Below are 19830 nucleotides of genomic sequence, written 5' to 3'. Positions count from 1 at the left end.
CCCCCAGTGATGACACCTGGGGCACCCCCCCCTTCCTCCCTCTCTGTTCCTCCCCTCTTTCCCATGACTTTACCTTCTACGTCACTAGCAGCACAAAGATCTTCAGAACCAAAAAGGTCCAGAAAGTCAGTCAAACAGCTTTCAAGACCACAAAAGAAGAATTGCTGCTTTATGGGCTGCTAACTGATCCAACGGGCTTTCAACTGACCCAGGGATCCTTTTAAACAACTCACCTGGCCTCCTAGGAAACCAAACATTCCCCAGGATTCCGCAGCTGGTTGTGAGGTCAGAGCCTGGCCAAGGACGGGAGCCAGTGGGCTCTGGGCTCCAGGAACGCTCTCTCTGCCAGGCCCATGGCACCTGGGCAATTTCAGGCAGCCGCCAAGCTGTCTAGCCCACCTTCTTTCCCTCAGAGACTTCTGGGCACTGAAGTTTACCTCACACAGAGTTACAATTCCCAGCAACTGAACAAGAATAAGAATAAGAATAAGAATAAGAATAGTTTACTTATACCCCGCCCATCAGGCTGGGTTTCCCCAGCCCCTCTGGGCAGCTCCCAACAGAATATTAAAACACAATAAAACAGGCTTCGTCAACCTCGGCCCTCCAGATGTTGTTGGCCTACAACTCCCATGATCCCTAGCTAGCAGGACCAGTGGTCAGGGATGGTGGGAATTGTAGTCTCAAAACATCTAGAGGGCTGAGGTTGAGAAAGCCTGGAATAAAACATCAAACATTAAAAACTTCCCTAAACAAGGCAGCCTTCACATGTCTTCTAAAAGTTAGATAGTTGTTTTAATTGCTTGACATCTGATGGGAGGACGTTCCACAGGGCGGGTGCCACTACTGAGAAGGCCCTCTGCCTGGTTCCCTGCAACCTCACTTCTCGCAATGAGGGAACCACCAGAAGGCCCTGCATGCTAAATCTCAGTGTCTGGGCAGAACGATGGGGGTGGAGACGCTCCTTCAGGTATACTGGGCTGAGACCATTTAGGGCTTTAAAAGTCCACACCAACACTGCGTTTTTTTCAATCACCCCTCCCCCCCCAAACACTATACATTTAAAGCAGTGTCATACCACTTTAAATAGTCATGGCTTCCCCACCACAATGCAACGGAGCTCAGCGTGATTTAACAGTCAGTCCTTCTTCCCAGGGAACTCTGCTCAAGATCCTTGTTGCTGGAGGAAGGATTTTTGGGGAGCGCCAGCCCATTGGTGGTCCAACACAATACACATAAAGGGATGTAAGCGATTTGTTTGTATGGTTGTATCGGACTCATTCAGACCAGACCCCCTAATTTCAGCTGGTCTACTCTGAGTACAATTTAGTGGGATACAACGTGTAATTTATCTTTTTATCATTCCAGATTTTTCATTTAAAGTTCTCCCAATATCAGTAACACATGACATCTTGAGGAAGCGGTGGGGCATTGTTATGAATTTTGTTTTCCAGTGAAGGGTTTCCATTATTATTATTATTATTATTATTATTATTATTAAAAATTATATACCGCCCTATACCCACAGGTCTCAGGGCGGTTCACAGGATAAAATCACAATATAAAAACACAAAATACATAAATAAAATAAAAACAAGAACAACTCAATAACCTCCCGCATATAATCAGAGAAGGAAAATTAAAACACACACACAATATTTGTAATAAAACATATAAAAATAAGCACCCATCAGATACCATCAAGGAGTAAACTAAAAGATCAATGCAACTCTCTTTCAAATCAAAACATTTTAGCCATTAGTTTTTTTTACAATTGAATTGGAATAGAATTAAGTTTCCTTCTGCACTGCATTGGCATGGGCAATATATTTTTTAAAGAACTCAAGATATGGGTTGTGTACTTTGGTTTATCCCTGTGTTCCATACTACAGAATTATCCCTGTGGAATTTTGTTGCTGGTAGTTGACATTTTGCCGTGACAGAAAAATGTTGCAACACCTGAACCTGCATTTTAAAACTAGTACCAGCGCCGTTTGGGGTGTGTGATTGAAAAATTCAATGTTCGTGTTTCTCACATTCCCTGTCTCCCGATTCAGATGTGGTCAAAGGCGAAAAGATCATGCCCGTCTTCAATGAGCCACCAAATCCCACAAACGTAGAGGAGAGTTTGCAAAGGATTAAAGACAACGATTCGCGCCTTGTTGAAGTCAACTTGAACAACATAAAGGTAACTGTGAAGCATACAGAGAACAGCAGGGATGGAAAACCAGTGGCCCTCCAGATGTTGCTGGACTACAGCTCCCATGATCCCTGACTCAAACACGTTGGCCAAGGCTGATGAGAATCCAACAGCATCCAGTGGGGTACAGGTGCCTGTTCCTGGAGTCCAGAAATGTAGCTTTCAAAATGACCGGAATTTCTGTGTCCATGGCAGTGTGGCTCCAGTGCTTTATGATGGCAAATAGTGCGCTTAACTTATTACAATGCAAATTGTTATTTAATTACAGTCGTACCTTGGAAGTCGAATGGAATCCGTTCCGGAAATCTGTTTGACTTCCAAAACGTTCGAAAACCAAATTGCGGCTTCTGATTGGCTGCAGGAAGTTCCTGCAACCAATCAGAAGCTGCAGAATCCCCGTCGGATGTTTGGGTTCCAAAAGAACATTCGCAAACTGGAACAATCACTTCCTGGTTTGCTACATTTGGGAGCCAAAGCGTACAAGTTCCAGGGCATTCGGGATCTGAGGTACAACTGTATTGTTTTTATTTTGGTTTTTTTGATCTGTGGATATTTACAGTGACACATGCTGTCCTTGCTGAGAGTTGTTAGGAAACCCCTGTTCCCAGAGTTCCCTGGATTCACTGTGAACCACTCTGGGAATTTTAGCTCTTTGAAAGGAAAAAAAAACCCCTAACTCTCAGCACCCTTAACAAAACTGCAGCTCCCAAGATTACTTGCTGGAAGCCATGACTGTTTAAAGTGGTATGATACTGCTTTAAATGTTTAGTGCAGATGGGGCATCTCTCTTTCTGCCACCCTCTCCCCTTGTTTTCCTCCCTCGTGAAAATATACCGAAGGCCCCACTGCTCCCAAGTTGAAGGAAGGAGGGAACTGCCATCATAATATTAATTGTGTCTTATTCTCTTTTAATTTTGATTGAAGAACATCCCCATTCCAACACTGAAAGAATTTGCCAAGGCATTGGAAACAAATACTTACGTGAAGAGCTTCAGCCTTGCGGCTACTCGAAGCAACGATCCTGTTGCTGTCGTAAGTGAGATTCCAGGGTTCGCTAATCTAGGGTGTTGTCTTGACACGAGGTACTCAAAACAATTGAGTTAAAGTAAAAGGTGGTGCATGAGGGAGAGATGCTTTCAAAACCTGTCGTGCCTTGGATAAGCTCAGACTAAGGCTGACACTTGGGGTCTCATTCTGGTGCAAGAACCAGAGGACATAGTCAGAAGGGTCAGGGGCATGAGAGGGTTGTTTTATTGATTATAGTTTAGATATTATTGTAACTGTTGAGTGGATTTCTGTTTAACTTTTATATGTTGATATTATTATTTTCTACTATTCTAATGATTGTTGAATGTTACTTTTTTGATGGAGGTTGCCTATTTTAAAGTTATGTTTTATTATCACATCTTTGTATTGCATTAGATTGTTATAAGATGTACATTTTTTGTTTCTTTAGCTTGTAAACCACCTTGAGTATTGTTAGAAAGGTGGTATACAAATTAAAAATGATAAAATGATAATGAGGGGGAGATGAGGCAAGACTAGTCTCTTCAGCAGCTTTTCACAATAATGAGTTGTTCAAACTGAGAAATTGACTTGGATGTTTGGGTTTTTATAGGGTCTGGTGGGCTCTGATTGGCCAGGGGTTGGCCAGCTGACAGCATTCCGGTAGTTTCTGAAGCCTAGGCGATACCGTTGCGCTGTAGAATTTAGGTGTAGGTGGGAGGGAAGTCTTGAACCAGGACACCGTCACCTTCATCGCCTTTTGGGTATTGACCGTTATGGTGTAGGCTTTCATTCATGCCTGACATGGTCGCACTCTGCTTTGGTTTTCCATATGGGCTGCTATCATTGACACCTCTTTGTATTTCAAGGCTTTTGCCGATATGTTGAGGGTGAACAAAACACTGAAGAGTCTAAACATTGAATCCAACTTCATCACCGGTGTGGGCATATTGGCACTGGTTGAAGCACTCAAGGAGAACGAAACCCTGACCGAAATAAAGATCGATAACCAGGTAACTTCAGCTGCTTCTTATGCAAAGTTAACTGTCAAAGTGCAGGCTAGCCAGGATCCAAAGCTTTGTTGTGAAAAATAAATAAATCTAGTTTGGTGGGGGTGAGGCTGAAGGTTGAGCTATTGGTCCACCTCTCAAATGACACTGTTTGGTGGAAGCTGTAACTGCATGGATTCTGCATTCAGGCCTTCTGCCGAACACTCAAAGGGCTGAGAGATTGAAAGTGAGGGCCTGTTGGCCACATTACACATTTCAAATGTCTCTTCTCAGCCTGAATGTTGTAGTGGGACAAATTAGGCAAATTTATTCTTCAGAGGAGTGATGCCTTTGGAGTAATTAATCCTTTCCTGAAGCATTTTTTAAATTAAAAAATTCCTTCCAGTAGCACCTTAGAGACCAACTAAGTTTCTTATTGGTATGAGCTTTCATGTTCATACACACTTATTCAGATTCTTCGTGCATGCACACGAAAGCTCATACCAAGAACAAACTTAGTTGGTCTCTAAGGTGCTACTGGAAGGAATTTTTTTTATTTTGTTTCGACTACAGCAGACCAACACGGCTACCTACCTGTAACATTTTTTTAATCTACAGCATGAATTTAAGTCTCCCTCGCTTAGTTCTGTGTTGGTCTTGAACAGCCACCTTCCAATGACAGTAATTGTCCTGTAACTTTAATTGCTGAGACTAAAAATAGCTGTTTTTAAAAAACCAAAACATTAGCTACTACTTACATACTAGTTATTAAACAAATTAGTTTTGACAGTTGAGATAGGGATGTTGTGGTTATTGTTTTTAACATGCAGTTTGCAATCTCTGCACACACATAGTCCATATCTGTCCTGTGCTTACAATTTTTAAAAAACTAATTAGATATGCTCTTATATCTTATATTATACAAAATGGTTTGTCTGGTCTTCTCTCTGTGCATTTGGACACCTCTTAAGATACTGTAACCAAATACGCATGATGGTTTCTGAAAGCTGGTTTTCATCTATGTTTGGATAAAACTGAGCACCATTCTGAATCAAGATGACAGACCGAGCCTTTCAAAATGGCACCAACTTCTTAAAATCACTGGAGTTTTTATTAGTTTCTTAAAATTCCCAAGCAGTGTCAGTTCATAGAATGATAGAATTGGAAGGGACCCAAGGGTCATCTAGTCCAACCCCTTGTAATCCAGGAATCTCAGCTAATGCATCCATGACAGATGGCCAGCCAACCTCTGCTTAAAACCTTCTAGGAAGGAGAGTCTACCATCTCTTGTGGGAGTCTGTTTGACTGCCAAACAGCTTTTAACTGTCAGTTGTGAGGCTGCCAGTGCAGGATCAAAGCATTAATAATGATAATAATAATTTTATTTTTACCGTATCTGACTCTTAGTGAAAGCAAGAGATGATTGGCCTTGAGGTTTAATTTGGTGCCTGAAAGTTTAATACAGTGGTGCCCCGCAAGACAAATGCCTCTCAAGACGAAAAACCCGCTAGACGAAAGGGTTTTCCGTTTTGGAGGCGCTTTGCAAAACGAATTTCCTATGGGCTTGCTTCGCAAGACGAAAATGTCTTGCGAGTTCCTGCGGGTCTTTTTTCCTCCTCCCCCCTTTTCTAAGCCGCTAAGCCGCTTATCTGCTTATCTGCTAAGCCGATAAGCCGCTAAAAGCCGCTAATAGCGCTAATCCGCTTATCCGTCAATGGGCTTGCTTCGCAAGACGAAAAAACCGCTAGACGAAGAGAATCGCGGAACGGATTCTTTTCGTCTTGTGAGGCACCACTGTAGTTTCTGAATTCGAAACGTAACTCCTCTTAACTGACCCTTTTAGGGTCAAATCACCCATCTCAGTGTTCCCACTACTGATCTAAAAATCCCAAGGTGCTTAGGAGACTTTATTTTGGACAACCCTGGACCAACGTTTGCTGAATTTCTAATGCTTTGCTGATTCCACCAGAGGCAGCAGTTGGGAACCCCTGTAGAAACGGAGATTGTGAAGATGCTCGAGGAGAACACAAAGATCCTCAAGTTCGGATATCACTTCACGCAGCAGGGACCGCGAGCCAGAGGAGCGGATGCAATTACGAAAAACAACGATTTGGGTAAGGGGTTTTCTGCTGCAGAATGAGCAGGCCTCTGTCACAACTGAGTGTGGTGGCAGCTACTTGGCATAATTTGTTTAAGAATGTGCCTGTAAGGAAAACTGACACCACAAGTTCAGCCCCTCCAGCTGGTATCCTCCCTCTACACATTGATTCCTCTTCAAGAGCCTTGTTGGATCAGGCCTAAGGCCTGTCTCAGGGGTGGGGAACCTCAAACTAAATGTGGCCCTCTAGGTTGCTCTTATCTTGCCTCCTCGTGCTTTTGCCTGACTGGAAAGTGTCCTTGAACTCTGATCATGCCTCTTACTTTCCTGGATGAAGGTGGGTGTGAAACTGCTGGATTTGTATACAGTGGTACCTCGGGTTACATACGCTTCAGGTTACAAACTCCGCTAATCCAGAAATAGTGCTTCAGATTAAGAACTTTGCTTCAGGATGAGAACAGAAATCATGGTCTGGTGGCGCAGCAGCAGCAGGAGGCCCCATTAGCTAAAGTGGTGCTTCAGGTTAAGAACAGTTACAGGTTAAGAACAGACCTCCGGACGAATTAAGTACTTAACCCGAGGTACCACTGTAATTGGAATATAACCTGCCGAACAAAGGTTAAGAGTCACGTGCATTGCTCCATCCTTCAGTTGCCTCAGGACCCCACATACAGTGGTGCCCCGCAAGACGAATGCCTCGCAAGATGGAAAACTCGCTAGACGAAAGAGTTTTCCGTTTTGGAGGTGCTTCGCAAAATGAATTTCCTATGGGCTTGCTTCGCAAGACGGAAATGTATTGCGAGTTCCTGCTGGTTTTTTTCCCTCCCCCCCCCTTTTTCTAAGCCGCTAAAAGCCGCTAAACCGCTAATAGCGCTAATCCGCTAAGCCGTCAATGGGCTTGCTTCACAAGACGAAAAAACCGCTAGACGAAGAGAATCGCGGAACGGATTCTTTTCGTCTTGCGAGGCACCACTGTACTACTCGTGTGTAGTCCTCAGAAGGTTGCCTGCTGAGGAATGTGGCCTTCTGCCTGCAAAATGTTCTCCACCTCTGGCCTATTGAATCCTGCATCTAGTTTCTCATCATGGCCAACCACATTGATTTACTTAGTTAAGGGATAATAATAATAATAATAATAATAATAATAATAATAATAATATATTCTGCCCTTCATCCAAAGATCCCAAGGCAGTTCACAACAGAAAAATACAAAATAAGAACACAAAATACAGTGGTACCTTGGTTCTCGAACGTCTGCATTGACAAACGTTTCGGAACCTGAACACCGAAAACCCAGAAGTAGATGCTTCCGTTTTCAAACGCATCTCCGAAGTCGAACGGCTTCCACTGCATGTTTTTCGATTTTCTCTCTTTTTAAAAAAATAATGCTTTATTAGTTAACAAAAGAAATACAGTTAGCAAACAATAATACAGTTCTTGTTACTTGTACAACGAGCACAGGAAGAGCATAAAATAATACAAAAAAATAAATTTCAATCATTTAGTGAGAATTATCTACATGTAGCCTTAAATGCTGTTTGTTACTGTACGAACGAAATATCATTGTTGTATTTGACTTCCAGGGTTGGTTGTTTTCAATTTTCTCAATGCAATTTGCAGACTGCCCTTTGCGCCTTGGTTTTTGAACATTACGGAAGTCAAACAGTTTTCCGGAATGGATTATGTTCGAGAACCGAAGTACCACTGTGTATAATAAAACAGAACTAAACAAGTAATGCCCCCTCCCACAAAATCCTGCTATTTCACTGTAAAGTTTTCCAGAGTGGCTCCCCTGAGACTTATAACAAACCCAAGGGAAGAGGAATTGGAGGGAATGGGGAGGAAAGCAAGCAGGTTTAATCACAAGTGTCCTTGATAGTAGATGTTGCCCATTGGGAGTGGCAGGGCCAAAGGCCAAACAGTCTGTTGTGCCTGAGCCACTGACAGGGAGAGCCAACCCCATTCTAGTTTTGGCCCCATCCTCTTCCCCGCTGAGTTCTACAAAGGGCAGCACTGAGGCTAAGGCGGAACTGACCAGCTGTTTGTAAATAGGAAGGTGGTTGGGTAGAGACCTGGCTGAGGGCATTTTGCAATGCAAGAATCTTTTTGCCCAATGTGGGACTCAAAGCCATGACCCTGTACTGAGATGAAGTGTCTCATGCTCTACTGACTGAGCTTAAGAGTTGCTTGAACAGCTACTAAGAAAGAGTACAGTGGTACCTCGGGTTAAGTACTTAATTCGTTCCGGAGGTCCGTTCTTAACCTGAATCTGTTCTTAACCTGAAGCACCACTTTAGCTAGTGGGGCCTCCTGCTGCCACTGTGCTGCCGGAGCACAATTTCTGTTCTCATCCTGAAGCAAAGTTCTTCACCCGAGGTACTATTTCTGGGTTAGCAGAGTCTGTAACCTGAAGCGTATGTAACCTGAAGCGTATGTAACCAGAGGTACCACTGTATATGCAAAGCACCTGTGGGATGGAGGGCAAAAGGTGTCCTCAACACTGCAGGAAAAGAATCTAGGCTTCTAAGGAAATATAACTTGGCCTCTTCTTACTTTCATTTTCAAAAAGCCGCTCAGCACATTGTAAGCTTTCCTGTTTTCCACCACTGCCCCAAATTCCAGCTGTGATATGTCATTGCTGGATGGTCATATCTTTTCTCATCTATTTATATCTTGCTTTTTTATTTTTTTATTTTGCTTTCCTAGTCTGGCGCATAGGAGTAAAAATGTCATCAAATGCCCTTTCATCCCTTCAGCCCTGAAGCTTCTGAGACAGGTTATTGCAAATGCCCAATTGGGTACTGAACACTGCAAAAGAAACTCTCTTAAAACCTCTCCTTGTCTCTGTATGTGTCTCCTAACAGCTCTTCGTGTGCACACTGTTGCTCCATGTTTCCCTCACACTCTTCTGCATGCTTTTTTTCATTTCGTAGAGGCTCTGGAATTCCTTTCTAATAGCATGATTAATTAGGGAGGCATAAATGAAATCCTGTACAATTCTGTTCTTGAGGCAGTTTCATACAGCAATGGGTTCCAATATATAGTGTCATAATGTGTCGCTGCTTTTAAAGAACAGGCCCAGAACTGGTTGGGCTCAAAAGCATAGAGTGCGGAATAAAGAGAAATACAAAATAAATGTAACAAGTGGACTTTTCCACTTGCATGTCAACACGTTTGGGTGCTGCTGTTAACAAGGTTGTTGATAATAATAATAATGATTTAATAATAATTTATTATTTATACCCCGCCCATCTGGCTGAGTTTCCCCAGCCACTCTAGGCGGCTTCCAATCAAGTGTTAAAAACAATACAGCGTTAAATATTTAAAACTTCCCTAAACAGGGCTGCCTTCAGCTGTCTTTTAAAGATATATAAAAAAAATTTATTATTAAAAGATTTCACTTCCTTTGGGATACCCTCTTTGACCCAGTTATATAAAATCAACATTGGACTAAGTTCTAGTGTAATTCCCATAATTCATGTTATATTCACCACCAAAAATACGTTGTTATTATGTATTTATTACCCACCCTTCACTCTAAGGTCTTAGGGCAGGTTACAGCAATTAAAACAGAATGTTAAAAACAGTTCAAACCATCTTGCAAGCACAGATTGAGGTGGGTCCTAAATATATGTCAAAAGCCAGGGTGAAGATGCATGTTTGGTATTTACTGAAAGCTGTACAATGGAGAAGCCTGGGGCACTCTTTTTGGGAGAGAATTTCACAACTTTGGGGCTGCCACAGAGAAGGCCGTCTTCAGAGCTGCCTCCGCCCCAAGCTTCTGAGGATGGGAAAACAATAGGGTCTCCTTTGTCAATCTTAACACCCAAAGCGGTCTGTAGGAGATGAGGCAGTCTTTCAGGTATTTGGGGGCCTGAGTCGTTTAGGGCTTTAAACACTAACACCTGGAAATAAACTCGGCAACCAGTGCACTTGTATTAAAACACGTTAGGTAAGACCTGAACAGAACTGCTGGCAGTAATCTATCTGGCCGCTGCATTCTGGACCAGTGGAGGTTTCCAAGTCGTGGAACGTGTTCCAATAATCCAATCTTTTGGGCATTTTGTTTTTCCCCAGTTTGGACGCTGCAGTGAAGAAAGGTGGAGAGGGGCATCAAATTTTGAGATGAAAGGACTGTGGGCTCATTTCCAGTACCGAATTAAAAAACGTACTGGGTCATGTGCTCAGAGGCTCCTTGTTCCTTAGTTCTTTGGGCCCAGCTACACAATGATAATGGTTTATCATTGCCTTTAAGTCGGGGGCGGGGGAGACATTTGTTCCACAAACCTAACTGAACCCAGCACAGGTCCCACTTTGGCCTGTGAGGCTGTTTCCCACAAATGCTCTCTCCTGATGTCCCATGACATCACTCGCAATTGTGCATTGGTAAAGGAGGCTTGCTGCCTCCACCAATCAGCTGCGCAAACCAACTGGGATCAACTGCGCCACTGAGCATTGGTTAAAGTGAAGGGCCTTTTAAAAACGTGAATTGCCTGTGCAGGATGTCCAGAAGGATCCTAGTATAAACAGGCTTCAACAACTCTTTACCTTCTTCTGCTTTCCCTAGGCTTGCAAGTTGTGGAATCAAACCAGCAGCTGCAGTTAAAAGGCACAGATACGTAGTTAATGTCTTATGTGGTGTATAAATTTCATTAAATTAATAAGTGCGTCTGTGCCTCTGAGCTGCTGTTTTGCACTCCAGCTGGTTCTAGAAAAAGCAAATTGGATTCTTCAAAGCCTCGGTCTGCCTGCGCCAATCGAGTGAGCTTCTTAGTTACCAATTCTTACAAAAAAATGAGTTTTCAGTACATTTAAACTTAGAAGTTTTGAATAACTGTTTCCTTTCAAAATACAGGGCTGATACATTTTTTTTCCTCCTTGCTTAATATACATGTTCAGTAACCTTCTGAAAATATTTACAAGACTGTTTGGACTCTCTCCACTGTTGACTTGATGGACTAACGTGTTTTCTTAACCTAACAAAAAGGCCAGAGAATTGTGTGTGCAGAATTGACCAGTTAAACCTTTGGCTTATCAAATTAACTGTTTTGGAATGAATATTTCCCTGCCTGGTTTGAAAGAACAAAACAAAGTTTGCTGTAGAAGACCTCCTTGAACTGTTCCATAATATGCTGTGTTTTTAATCTCTTACCAATTCAGGTCAACATGACCTGCTTGCTAAGAATTGTGTTTTTGTGCTGTGCTTCTGTAGTTGTGCCGGTACAGCAAAGACTCCAGACCCGTTTTAAAAAGTGCTGAATAACATCAAGTATCTTTGCTATGCAAGCAAAAGGCACAGGAAGAGTAATTGCAGCAACAGCTCCGCAGTCCCAATGCACTGCAGCACAGATGTGGTTTGGTTTTGTTAACCACATCGCATACCCACTGCCACATTACAAGCTGTTCTTCAGGTTCGCTGGGGCTTTTAAAATTTGGCTTGCTGGATGGTGAGAATGGACCATCCATCAGTCATGGATGCTTTGGAATGACATAGGATGTGGCCTGGAGCAGCGCACTGGGAGAGAGAGAGGGATGGATGGATGGAATGCGAAATGGGGACTAGTTGTGTAAGCAAAAGTGCTTTTGTGCTCACTCAAGGGAACTTTGGATCCAACCCATAGTAAACAAAGGAAATTTTTAAAAATCGCTAAAGGGTAGGAGAATTCAGTCATGGCCACCATTTTTAATGTGCATGACAGATGCTGCAATTAGTCCTCCTAGTTCTTGGCTGTTAATAGACGTCATTCCAGTAACTGAAACATGATAGCCTTACACCAGCGTTGTCTCATGTCTTGTTTCTCTTCCCCCACCTCTGTGGGCACAGTTCGCAAAAGAAGAGTGGAAGGAGACCATCAATAAACCTGAGCGGCTGCCAGATGTGTGTGGCATGGAGAATTTGGAGCATCTGCTTAGATGGTTTCTTCGGCAACCTCAAGATTACTTCTTACCTGGGTAGAAGGGAAAAGACTGGAATCGCCATTCCTCCTGTTGTCGGGTGTTCTGTTTTTGTGTGTCTGTGTTGTAAATGTATATTTGTATGCGTGATATCCAACACATGTATGTTCAAAGCCTTGTAACTACATCTGCCCAAGATCAGTTCTTGAACAGCCTTTCATTTAAGAACTTGGGTGTGTGTCTTCTACAAAGATAAGTACCAATTCTAGCATCTGCCGGAGTATCTTCGTGACATGCAGTCAAGGATCGGCAAACAGTTTTAAACCTGCAGGGAGCAAGTTTTCAGGCAGGAAACCCAGAGTCCTTATTTAAAATACGGACTCCATATTTTTAGAAAACAAATGTTTCGGGTGGGGTGGGGGTGGGGGAGAGAAAGAGACCCTTCCAAGAAAAAACAAAGGACTTTGACCACTTACTTCAACTTTGTATGTGGATAAATCACTGCTGCGACAGTTACTCCTCCGGTTCTTAACGTGCTTTGACCGTGTAGAATGCTTTCTTGATATGGAGATTTAAGCTTGAAACTTCTTTTTATAAGAGATTATTATCCCACTTTTAAGGGCTGCTTCTACTCTCTTACCTCATTGGAGGTAAGTGAAGCCGACAGAAATGGCGATTGATATTTTAAGCCCACAGCCTTTGCAATATCTGGTGTTCGGTTGGCTTCCTTTTCTGTCAACTTACAGAACATGACGTTTCGGCAACTTTGTTCTGTTAAGTCTGAACTGGATGTATTTATAGACCTTTTGGTGTTTTTGTTTCATCCACGTCGTGTTGAGTTATATTCCTTGGAATCTCTCTCTGTGTGTGAGTTTATATATATGTGTGTGTGCGCGCACGTGTACACAGACACAGACACACACACACACACACACACACACACACACACACACTCTTCAGTGGCAGCATGCCAAACCTACACAAACGGCTTCTGAATCACAGCACAGCATCAAGTAGCAGTCCGCTGGTATGCTGTTTTGTATAGGCCAAAACACATGACAACCAGGTTTTACGCTCTTTGGCTGTGAGTTCTGACCAGTGTGACATGGCAGGTTTTTAGAAACTTCAGGCTTTCTGTACTTACCAGCACCCACAGACAGCTGCTGCGGCCTTGCAGCCTCTGAGCACCTCAACAGGACCCACTTTGCCTCCCATGGGCCACCATTTTAAATTACCCACAATGCCCTAGGGCAGCCAACAGAGCATCACTTGGGCATCGTGAGGAATTAAAATGGCTTCCAGTTGGGCGCCACCACTTTTAGTTTCCCACGATGCTGTGGGGCAATACATTGACTGCTCTGAGATGCTGTGGGGATTTTTTAATAGCTGCTTCTCAGTTGTCCAACCTTGCCACTAGGGGTTCGCTGACTTAAAATACCAAGTGGTATTTTACTAAGCCCCCCCCCCCCCTGGCTCCAGCCCTTACTCTGCTACATCCATCATATGCATAGGAAATTTTGTATTCTTTCACAGTTCTGGTGCAGCTGGCAAGGAAAACCCACAGTTTTCAAACATCTGTTAATAACAACACATACTTTTAACCTTACAACAGCTACAACTAACAGGATGGTTTTGTGACCTGAGCTTGGTTCCCACTGTGAAATAAGGACCGTTTTAATGCCACTATGTTAATGCCTGCTGCTGACTTACATCTCCAGTTTCATGTGGTACAGGGAATAATCATACATATTGGACACAACCCGTCAGGCTTCTCCTATGCAAACCATGATAAAAGTCAATGGAGCACAAGCAGTAGTAGTATATGGAATAGGATTCACAGAGTATACTCCAGGTTCATTTTTTAATTCAGGGTTCTATCTTCAGCAAAACTTGGAAACAACTCTGGCCAGGTTCAATCTTGTTTTTCCTTCATTTTTCTGACATCTTTTGGCTCTCTGATTTGTTGAGTGCAAAACTAAACGGCACAGAGCAGAGCATCAGGCCAGGATGAAAGTTGCAGGACTGATGTGCTATTTTTCACATCATTGTCTCTTTGAATATGGACCATAACTGCAAACATTTTACCTTAAAGGAAGTTGTGTTGAAATCAGTGATATGTTTTTCCGAGTCAATGCACTGAGAATACCAAAGTGTGTTTCTGTAGGGCAGTCATCCTAAAACAGGTGTCTTCCAGATGTTAGGACTAAAACTCCCATCATCCACAATACTGAAGGGCTAATGGGAGTTGTAGTACATGCTATCTGGAGGGTGCTATAGGGCAGAGGTGGGGGTTTTTGTTCGTTTTTGCATTGTATGAAAAGACTGCGTTAAAGAAACCATATTAATATGTTTGTTTCTGTTGGCGCTTAGGTGTGTAAAACAGAAACGTGCATTTTTAAAAACAATTTTGGGAAACAAATCCAAATCTCTTTTCTCATTTGCAAAGCTTTAAAACAGTCCCAACAACAAGAAAAAAATGGAGGGGGGAAGAGAGAAGGTAGTTGCCTCCGTATAAAAATATGCATTTTTAAAGTTTCAGTGTGTAAATACAATGCACCTATTAAGAAGATAGTGTAGATTTGTTGTGAAAAATCAAAGATTAAGTAGCTTTATCTCCCCCTTATTTTTTTGTCTGTTGACAAAATGCCTGTCAGGTTTACAGCCTGCCAGGCAGCTGATACACCCAGTTTAGTTTTGGGGGGGCTTCCGAAACAGCCTGCTTCAGACATATGGAGAGCCACAAAACAAGAATGGCTTTTTATAAGAGAGCTGAGATTGCAAACTGGCAGGCTTTTTCAAGAGGTGTTTCCCCCCCCCCCTTAAAGAATGAACTCAAATCATCTGCATGTTGAGACTGCAGCCCTGTACTTACTTGGGTACTTGGCTCACACGAGCCACAGTGCATGGGCAGGAATGCTCCACGGGTGTTTTTCAACAAGTGGTGCTATACTAAGTTGACCAAAACATAATAAATACTTGTACAGTATTGCACTGTCTGAAGCTTGAGGGATGGGGTGCAGAAAGCACTGCTACCGCATGACCTCCATTCAATTCAATAGGGTTTGCATGGGAGTTTGCCTACATCACATTAGGATCCAGAGGTGTTGTGGCGTGGATGGTTTTCAATTTCTGTAGTGCCTAATACAATATAAAAGTTGTCAAAACACACATACACACACAGAGAGTAAATGTTTCTCTGTTTTTCTGTTACAGGGAGGGTTCTGTATTACTAACCGAGCTGGTTTGTCAGATCAGGTGCAGAGTTCATTGGTGCCTCGATGACCATCAGAAAATGTTCAATTAAAGATGAAGGAAGGCAGTAAAGTGTGAAGCTCTCTTGTGCTTCAGACCAGGAGCGGTCAGTGGGGTGCCCTGTAGATGCTTTGGGCAGCACCTCCCATTGATGGCTGTTGACCACCCAAGATGACCATTGACCAACCTGGCTGGAGGTGGCAGGAGTTAAGAAGCACCTGGAGAGAATCACGTTGGCTCCCCTTGGCCCAGATGAACCATCAGTATTATGGTGATATGAGCATTTAGCAGCACCTAAATTTAGAGGTCTTTGTGAGCTGGTAGCTAGCCTGAGAGAGTCCAGTGATCATAGTTCTAGTGGAGTAGAAGCAGGCATCCTTTTAATGCCAAGCAATCTTCTCTATGAGTAGAGAAAAGAGGCAGGGAACCTTCTCTAAGCCATCAAATTGTCCTTTTGAGATAGGACTTCTGAGGATACTTTAACTCTTTCTAGTTCTGTATGCATTCCTGTTTCTACTCCTTGGAACGTAAAGCTTTCTGAGTTGCGCACTATAATACAGTGCAATGGTCTGACTTTTCATACTTCATTCCGGGTCACTAAGCTTACTGTTAAGGGCACATATCATGAAAGTCTACATGCAAGGATGGTTCAGAAATGACTGTAGAACTGGGCCATTTCCCGAAAAGGTGAAGGTTTTGTGCATTTTTAGTCTAATTGTTCTTGCTGAGGTGAGAGACTGCTTTATGTTTTAAAATATATGCACTTACCCTTTTTTAAAAACAATAACAACAAACAACCCTTGGCTTTAGGCTCCACTTATCTTGAACAGAATGTTTTCATACCATATGACAAAATAATGTGTTTCCACTTAATACTGTTTACAAATGTTATCTTCTCTTACTATTTTTGATACAGATAATACTGTTTGTAAGCTATAAACTTTCTCGAATCTTTGGGCAAAGTTTCTGTGGGGAGAAAAACATGAATGGGAACATATAGGAATGCCAGCACTGTATGCTGCTGTTATTGTAATAAAAATATCCAAATGATTTTTTCAAAGTATTATTACAAGGTGGTTTTTCTCCCGCTTTAAGTATGTTTATTGTTTCATGTGATTTGGAAGGCATTCCTTTATATCAGAAACTGAGGTCCAAGTAAGGAAGAAAGAAAGAAATTGAGGTCCATGGTCTGCATCTTTGTGTTTCCCAAGTACCACATTTTTCGCTCTATAAGGCACACCAGACCATAAGACTCACCTAGTTTTTGGAGGAGGAAAACAAGAAAAAAAAAATTCTGAATCCCAGAAGCCAGAACAGCAAGAGGGATCGCTGTGCTGTGAAAGCAGCAGTCCCTCTTGCTGTTCTGGCTTCTGGGATAGCTGTGCAGCCTGCATTCGCTCCATAAGACGCACACATTTTCCCCCTTACTTTTTAGGAGGGAAAAAGTGAGTCTTATAAAGCAAAAAATACGGTAGTCACTGCAGTGGTTTTCTCACCCTGAAATGCTTCGTGTACATGTCACTCTGGTGACCAACTTGGTTCAGTTGGGGATTGGATGGGTGAAAAAAGAAGCACATAGACCTTTTGGATCATCTTGTGTTCCAACCCCACTACCGCTTTGTTATTAAATTGCTAAGGGAGATATTTGGCATCTATAAAGTCAGAGAAAACTTTCATAACCAACCATTGGGACTCCCCTTCCTCACCATGCAGAAAGAAGACGTACATTCCCTCTTTATCATAGAATTTGAACGGACCTTGAGGATCATCAAGTCCAACACCCTGAAATGCCGGAATATGTAGTTGTCCCATTTGGGATCGAACCTACAACCTTGGCATTATCAGCGCCATGCTCTAACCAGCTATCAATGCTTTCCTTTTTCTCCATGGGTCTGCATTCACAGCTACCAAGCACATGAGTTGCATTGGGCTATCAGACAAGAGGGAAGATGGTAGGACTGGTCAGATATTTTTAAGGCATCAGGGTAGGGGCAGTCAACATGTTGCCCTCCAGATGTTGGAGACATCTGTTGGTCTTTTCCCAGACTTTTCACTAATAGAAGAAATACAGTGGTGCCCCGCAAGACGAATGCCTCGCAAGACGAAAAACCCGCTAGACGAAAGGGTTTTCCGTTTTGGAGGCGCTTCGCAAGACGAATTTCCCTATAGGCTTGTTTCGCAAGACGAAAATGTCTTGCGAGTTTTTCCGACTTCCCCCCCCTTCCCCCCCTTTTTCTAAGCCGCTTATCCGCTAAGCCGCTAAGCTGCTAATAGCGCTAAGCCGCTAATGGGCTTGCTTCGCAAGACAAAAAAACTGCTAGACGAAGAGACTCGCGGAACGGATTCTTTTCATCTTGCGAGGCACCACTGTATGGCCTTTTAAACTGGGGCAGGGAGTGGAGTTAATGCTCTCTGCTACTGTGTTACATATTTTTGTGTTTTTATATTATAAACCACCCCGTGATCCTCAGATGAAGGGCGTTATAGAAATTGAATAAATAATAATGGCAATAAAGCTCTGAATAGGCCCTGAGTTGCTGGGAACCACAGGTGGTGCTTGCCTGCTGGCCATGCTTGTGAGCTGTCTGTAGGCTTCTGGTTGGCACCATGATAGTAGGATGTTGGAATAGATGGGCCATTGGCTTGATCTAGCAGCGTGGTTCTATTGCAAGTATTAATATTGTGCAGCATGGATACATAAAAGCTGAGTCCCCTTGGAAGAAAAAAATTGTGACGTGCTCTGGTCCATGGGGTCACGAAGAGTCGGACACGACTAAACGACTAAACAACAAATAATTATGATTCAAAGCTTTACTAACCAGGACTTCTTAAAAAAACAGGTACAAAAACAAATGATACGTCCAAAAAGTTGTATAAGGCAAATGCATATTCGAGCATATGTTCTTCTTAAATATACATAACATAATTACAATCAAAAAACAAATCTCTCTCCCTTAGCTTGCATTAGCCTGCATCCAGCTCCTTGAGATAGGGTTGCCATATTTCAAAGAGTGAAAATTCAGACAGAAAAGTTGTTGAGCTTTGCCCAAAGTTGTTTATGGAAAATTGGCACTGCCGACATGGGCTGCCATACATATTTTCCCAGATAACTACAAATTTGCACCAGGACAATGCTAGAGACAGCAGTATTCTGTATATGTCTGGAAAATTCCGTACAGATGGCAACCGTCTCTTGAGAGGCTTCATTATCACATCCTCATCTCTGTGGCATCCAGAGAAAGGCTAATAGGCAACTGCCTTCAAGCCACAGATTTGCAATATCTTCACATAATCTAAAATTAAACACCACGTGAAAGCTAGCAGAGAACAACAACACTTAAGGATCACCCCAGCTAGATCCCAGAGAGCTCTCTTCTAGCTTGGTATACTCTAGTGGAATTTTCCAATGTTAAATGCTTCAGCAATACACACCCAGGCATTTCTCCATTGCAGTGTGCAATTAAACAATTATATTTCACACGTTCTCAGGTAGCACAGACAGGGCTGGATTTAGGTTTGATGAGGCCCTAAGCTACCGAAGGTAATGGGGCCCTTTATATGTCCAGCTGTCCTTTGTCAACAACAAATTGCCGCTGTTTTTTGTGTTGAATATATGCTATATGGTAATTTATAGACCTAGGTAAAGGAAAGAGTAAAGGGTCCAGTCGTGGCCGACTCTGGGGTTGCGGTGCTCATCTCGCTTTATTGGCCGAGGGAGCCGACGTACAGCTTCCGGTTCATGTGGCCAGCATGACTAAGCCGCTTCTGGCAAACCAGAGCAGCGCATGGAAACGCCGTTTACCTTCCGGCCGGAGTGGTACTGAAATATACTCAGAGTGGATTTCATGCTCTTTATTCAGCTCATAGTGGTGAGGAGGAATGGAAGTTCCCCCACAATATCTGCTTTATATACATTATTTACACATTGGGCTGCACTTGATTGGCTAATTCCGGGATTCTCCTGTAAGCCAATCAGGTTGTGGATTCACTTCCACCTGGAGCTGGATTGGGTGGCTCCTGTGGACCAATCATACTGCTCCATTGTTCTAGGACCAATTAGACTGCTGTATTCTGAATCCTATTGTTTTAGGACCAATCAGACTGCTGCATTTTGGATCCTATTGTTCTAGGACCAATCAGACTGCTGCATTTTGGATCCTATTGTTCTAGGACCAATCAGACTGCAGCATTTTGGATCCTATTCCACTCAGTACATAACAGGTACCTATTTATCTACTTGCACTTTGACGTTGGCAGGAGCAGGGACCGAGCAACGGAAGCTCACCCCGTCGCGGGGATTTGAACCGCCGGCCTTCTGATCAGCAAGTCCTAGGCTCTGTGGTTTAACCCACAGCGCCGTAAATCCAGCACTGCCTAAGGGTCATATAGTC

At 43.0% G+C, this 19830-nt stretch overlaps 1 protein-coding gene across 2 annotated transcripts in view; it reads left to right on the top strand.

Moving 5' to 3' along the window:
* The window catches only part of LOC309328813 (tropomodulin-3), a 47475-nt gene extending 30976 nt beyond the window's left edge, over nt 1-16499 (top strand). For both annotated transcript variants that reach the window (XM_081839217.1, XM_081839218.1), the window contains exons 6-10: nt 2058-2188; nt 3125-3232; nt 4075-4218; nt 6164-6308; nt 12117-16499. In XM_081839217.1, the coding sequence (XP_081695343.1) occupies nt 2058-2188; nt 3125-3232; nt 4075-4218; nt 6164-6308; nt 12117-12151 (563 nt within the window). In that variant the 3' untranslated portion in view covers nt 12152-16499. The remainder of the gene's footprint in view (nt 1-2057; nt 2189-3124; nt 3233-4074; nt 4219-6163; nt 6309-12116) is intronic.
* Nucleotides 16500-19830: the final 3331 nt, after the last annotated feature.

This window comes from Podarcis erhardii, assembly GCF_964252035.2.
Source record: "Podarcis erhardii genome assembly, chromosome: 14".
NCBI lineage: Eukaryota > Metazoa > Chordata > Lepidosauria > Squamata > Lacertidae > Podarcis > Podarcis erhardii.
Note: the sequence above shows the minus strand (reverse complement) of the source record. Positions and strands in the feature narration are given on the sequence as shown.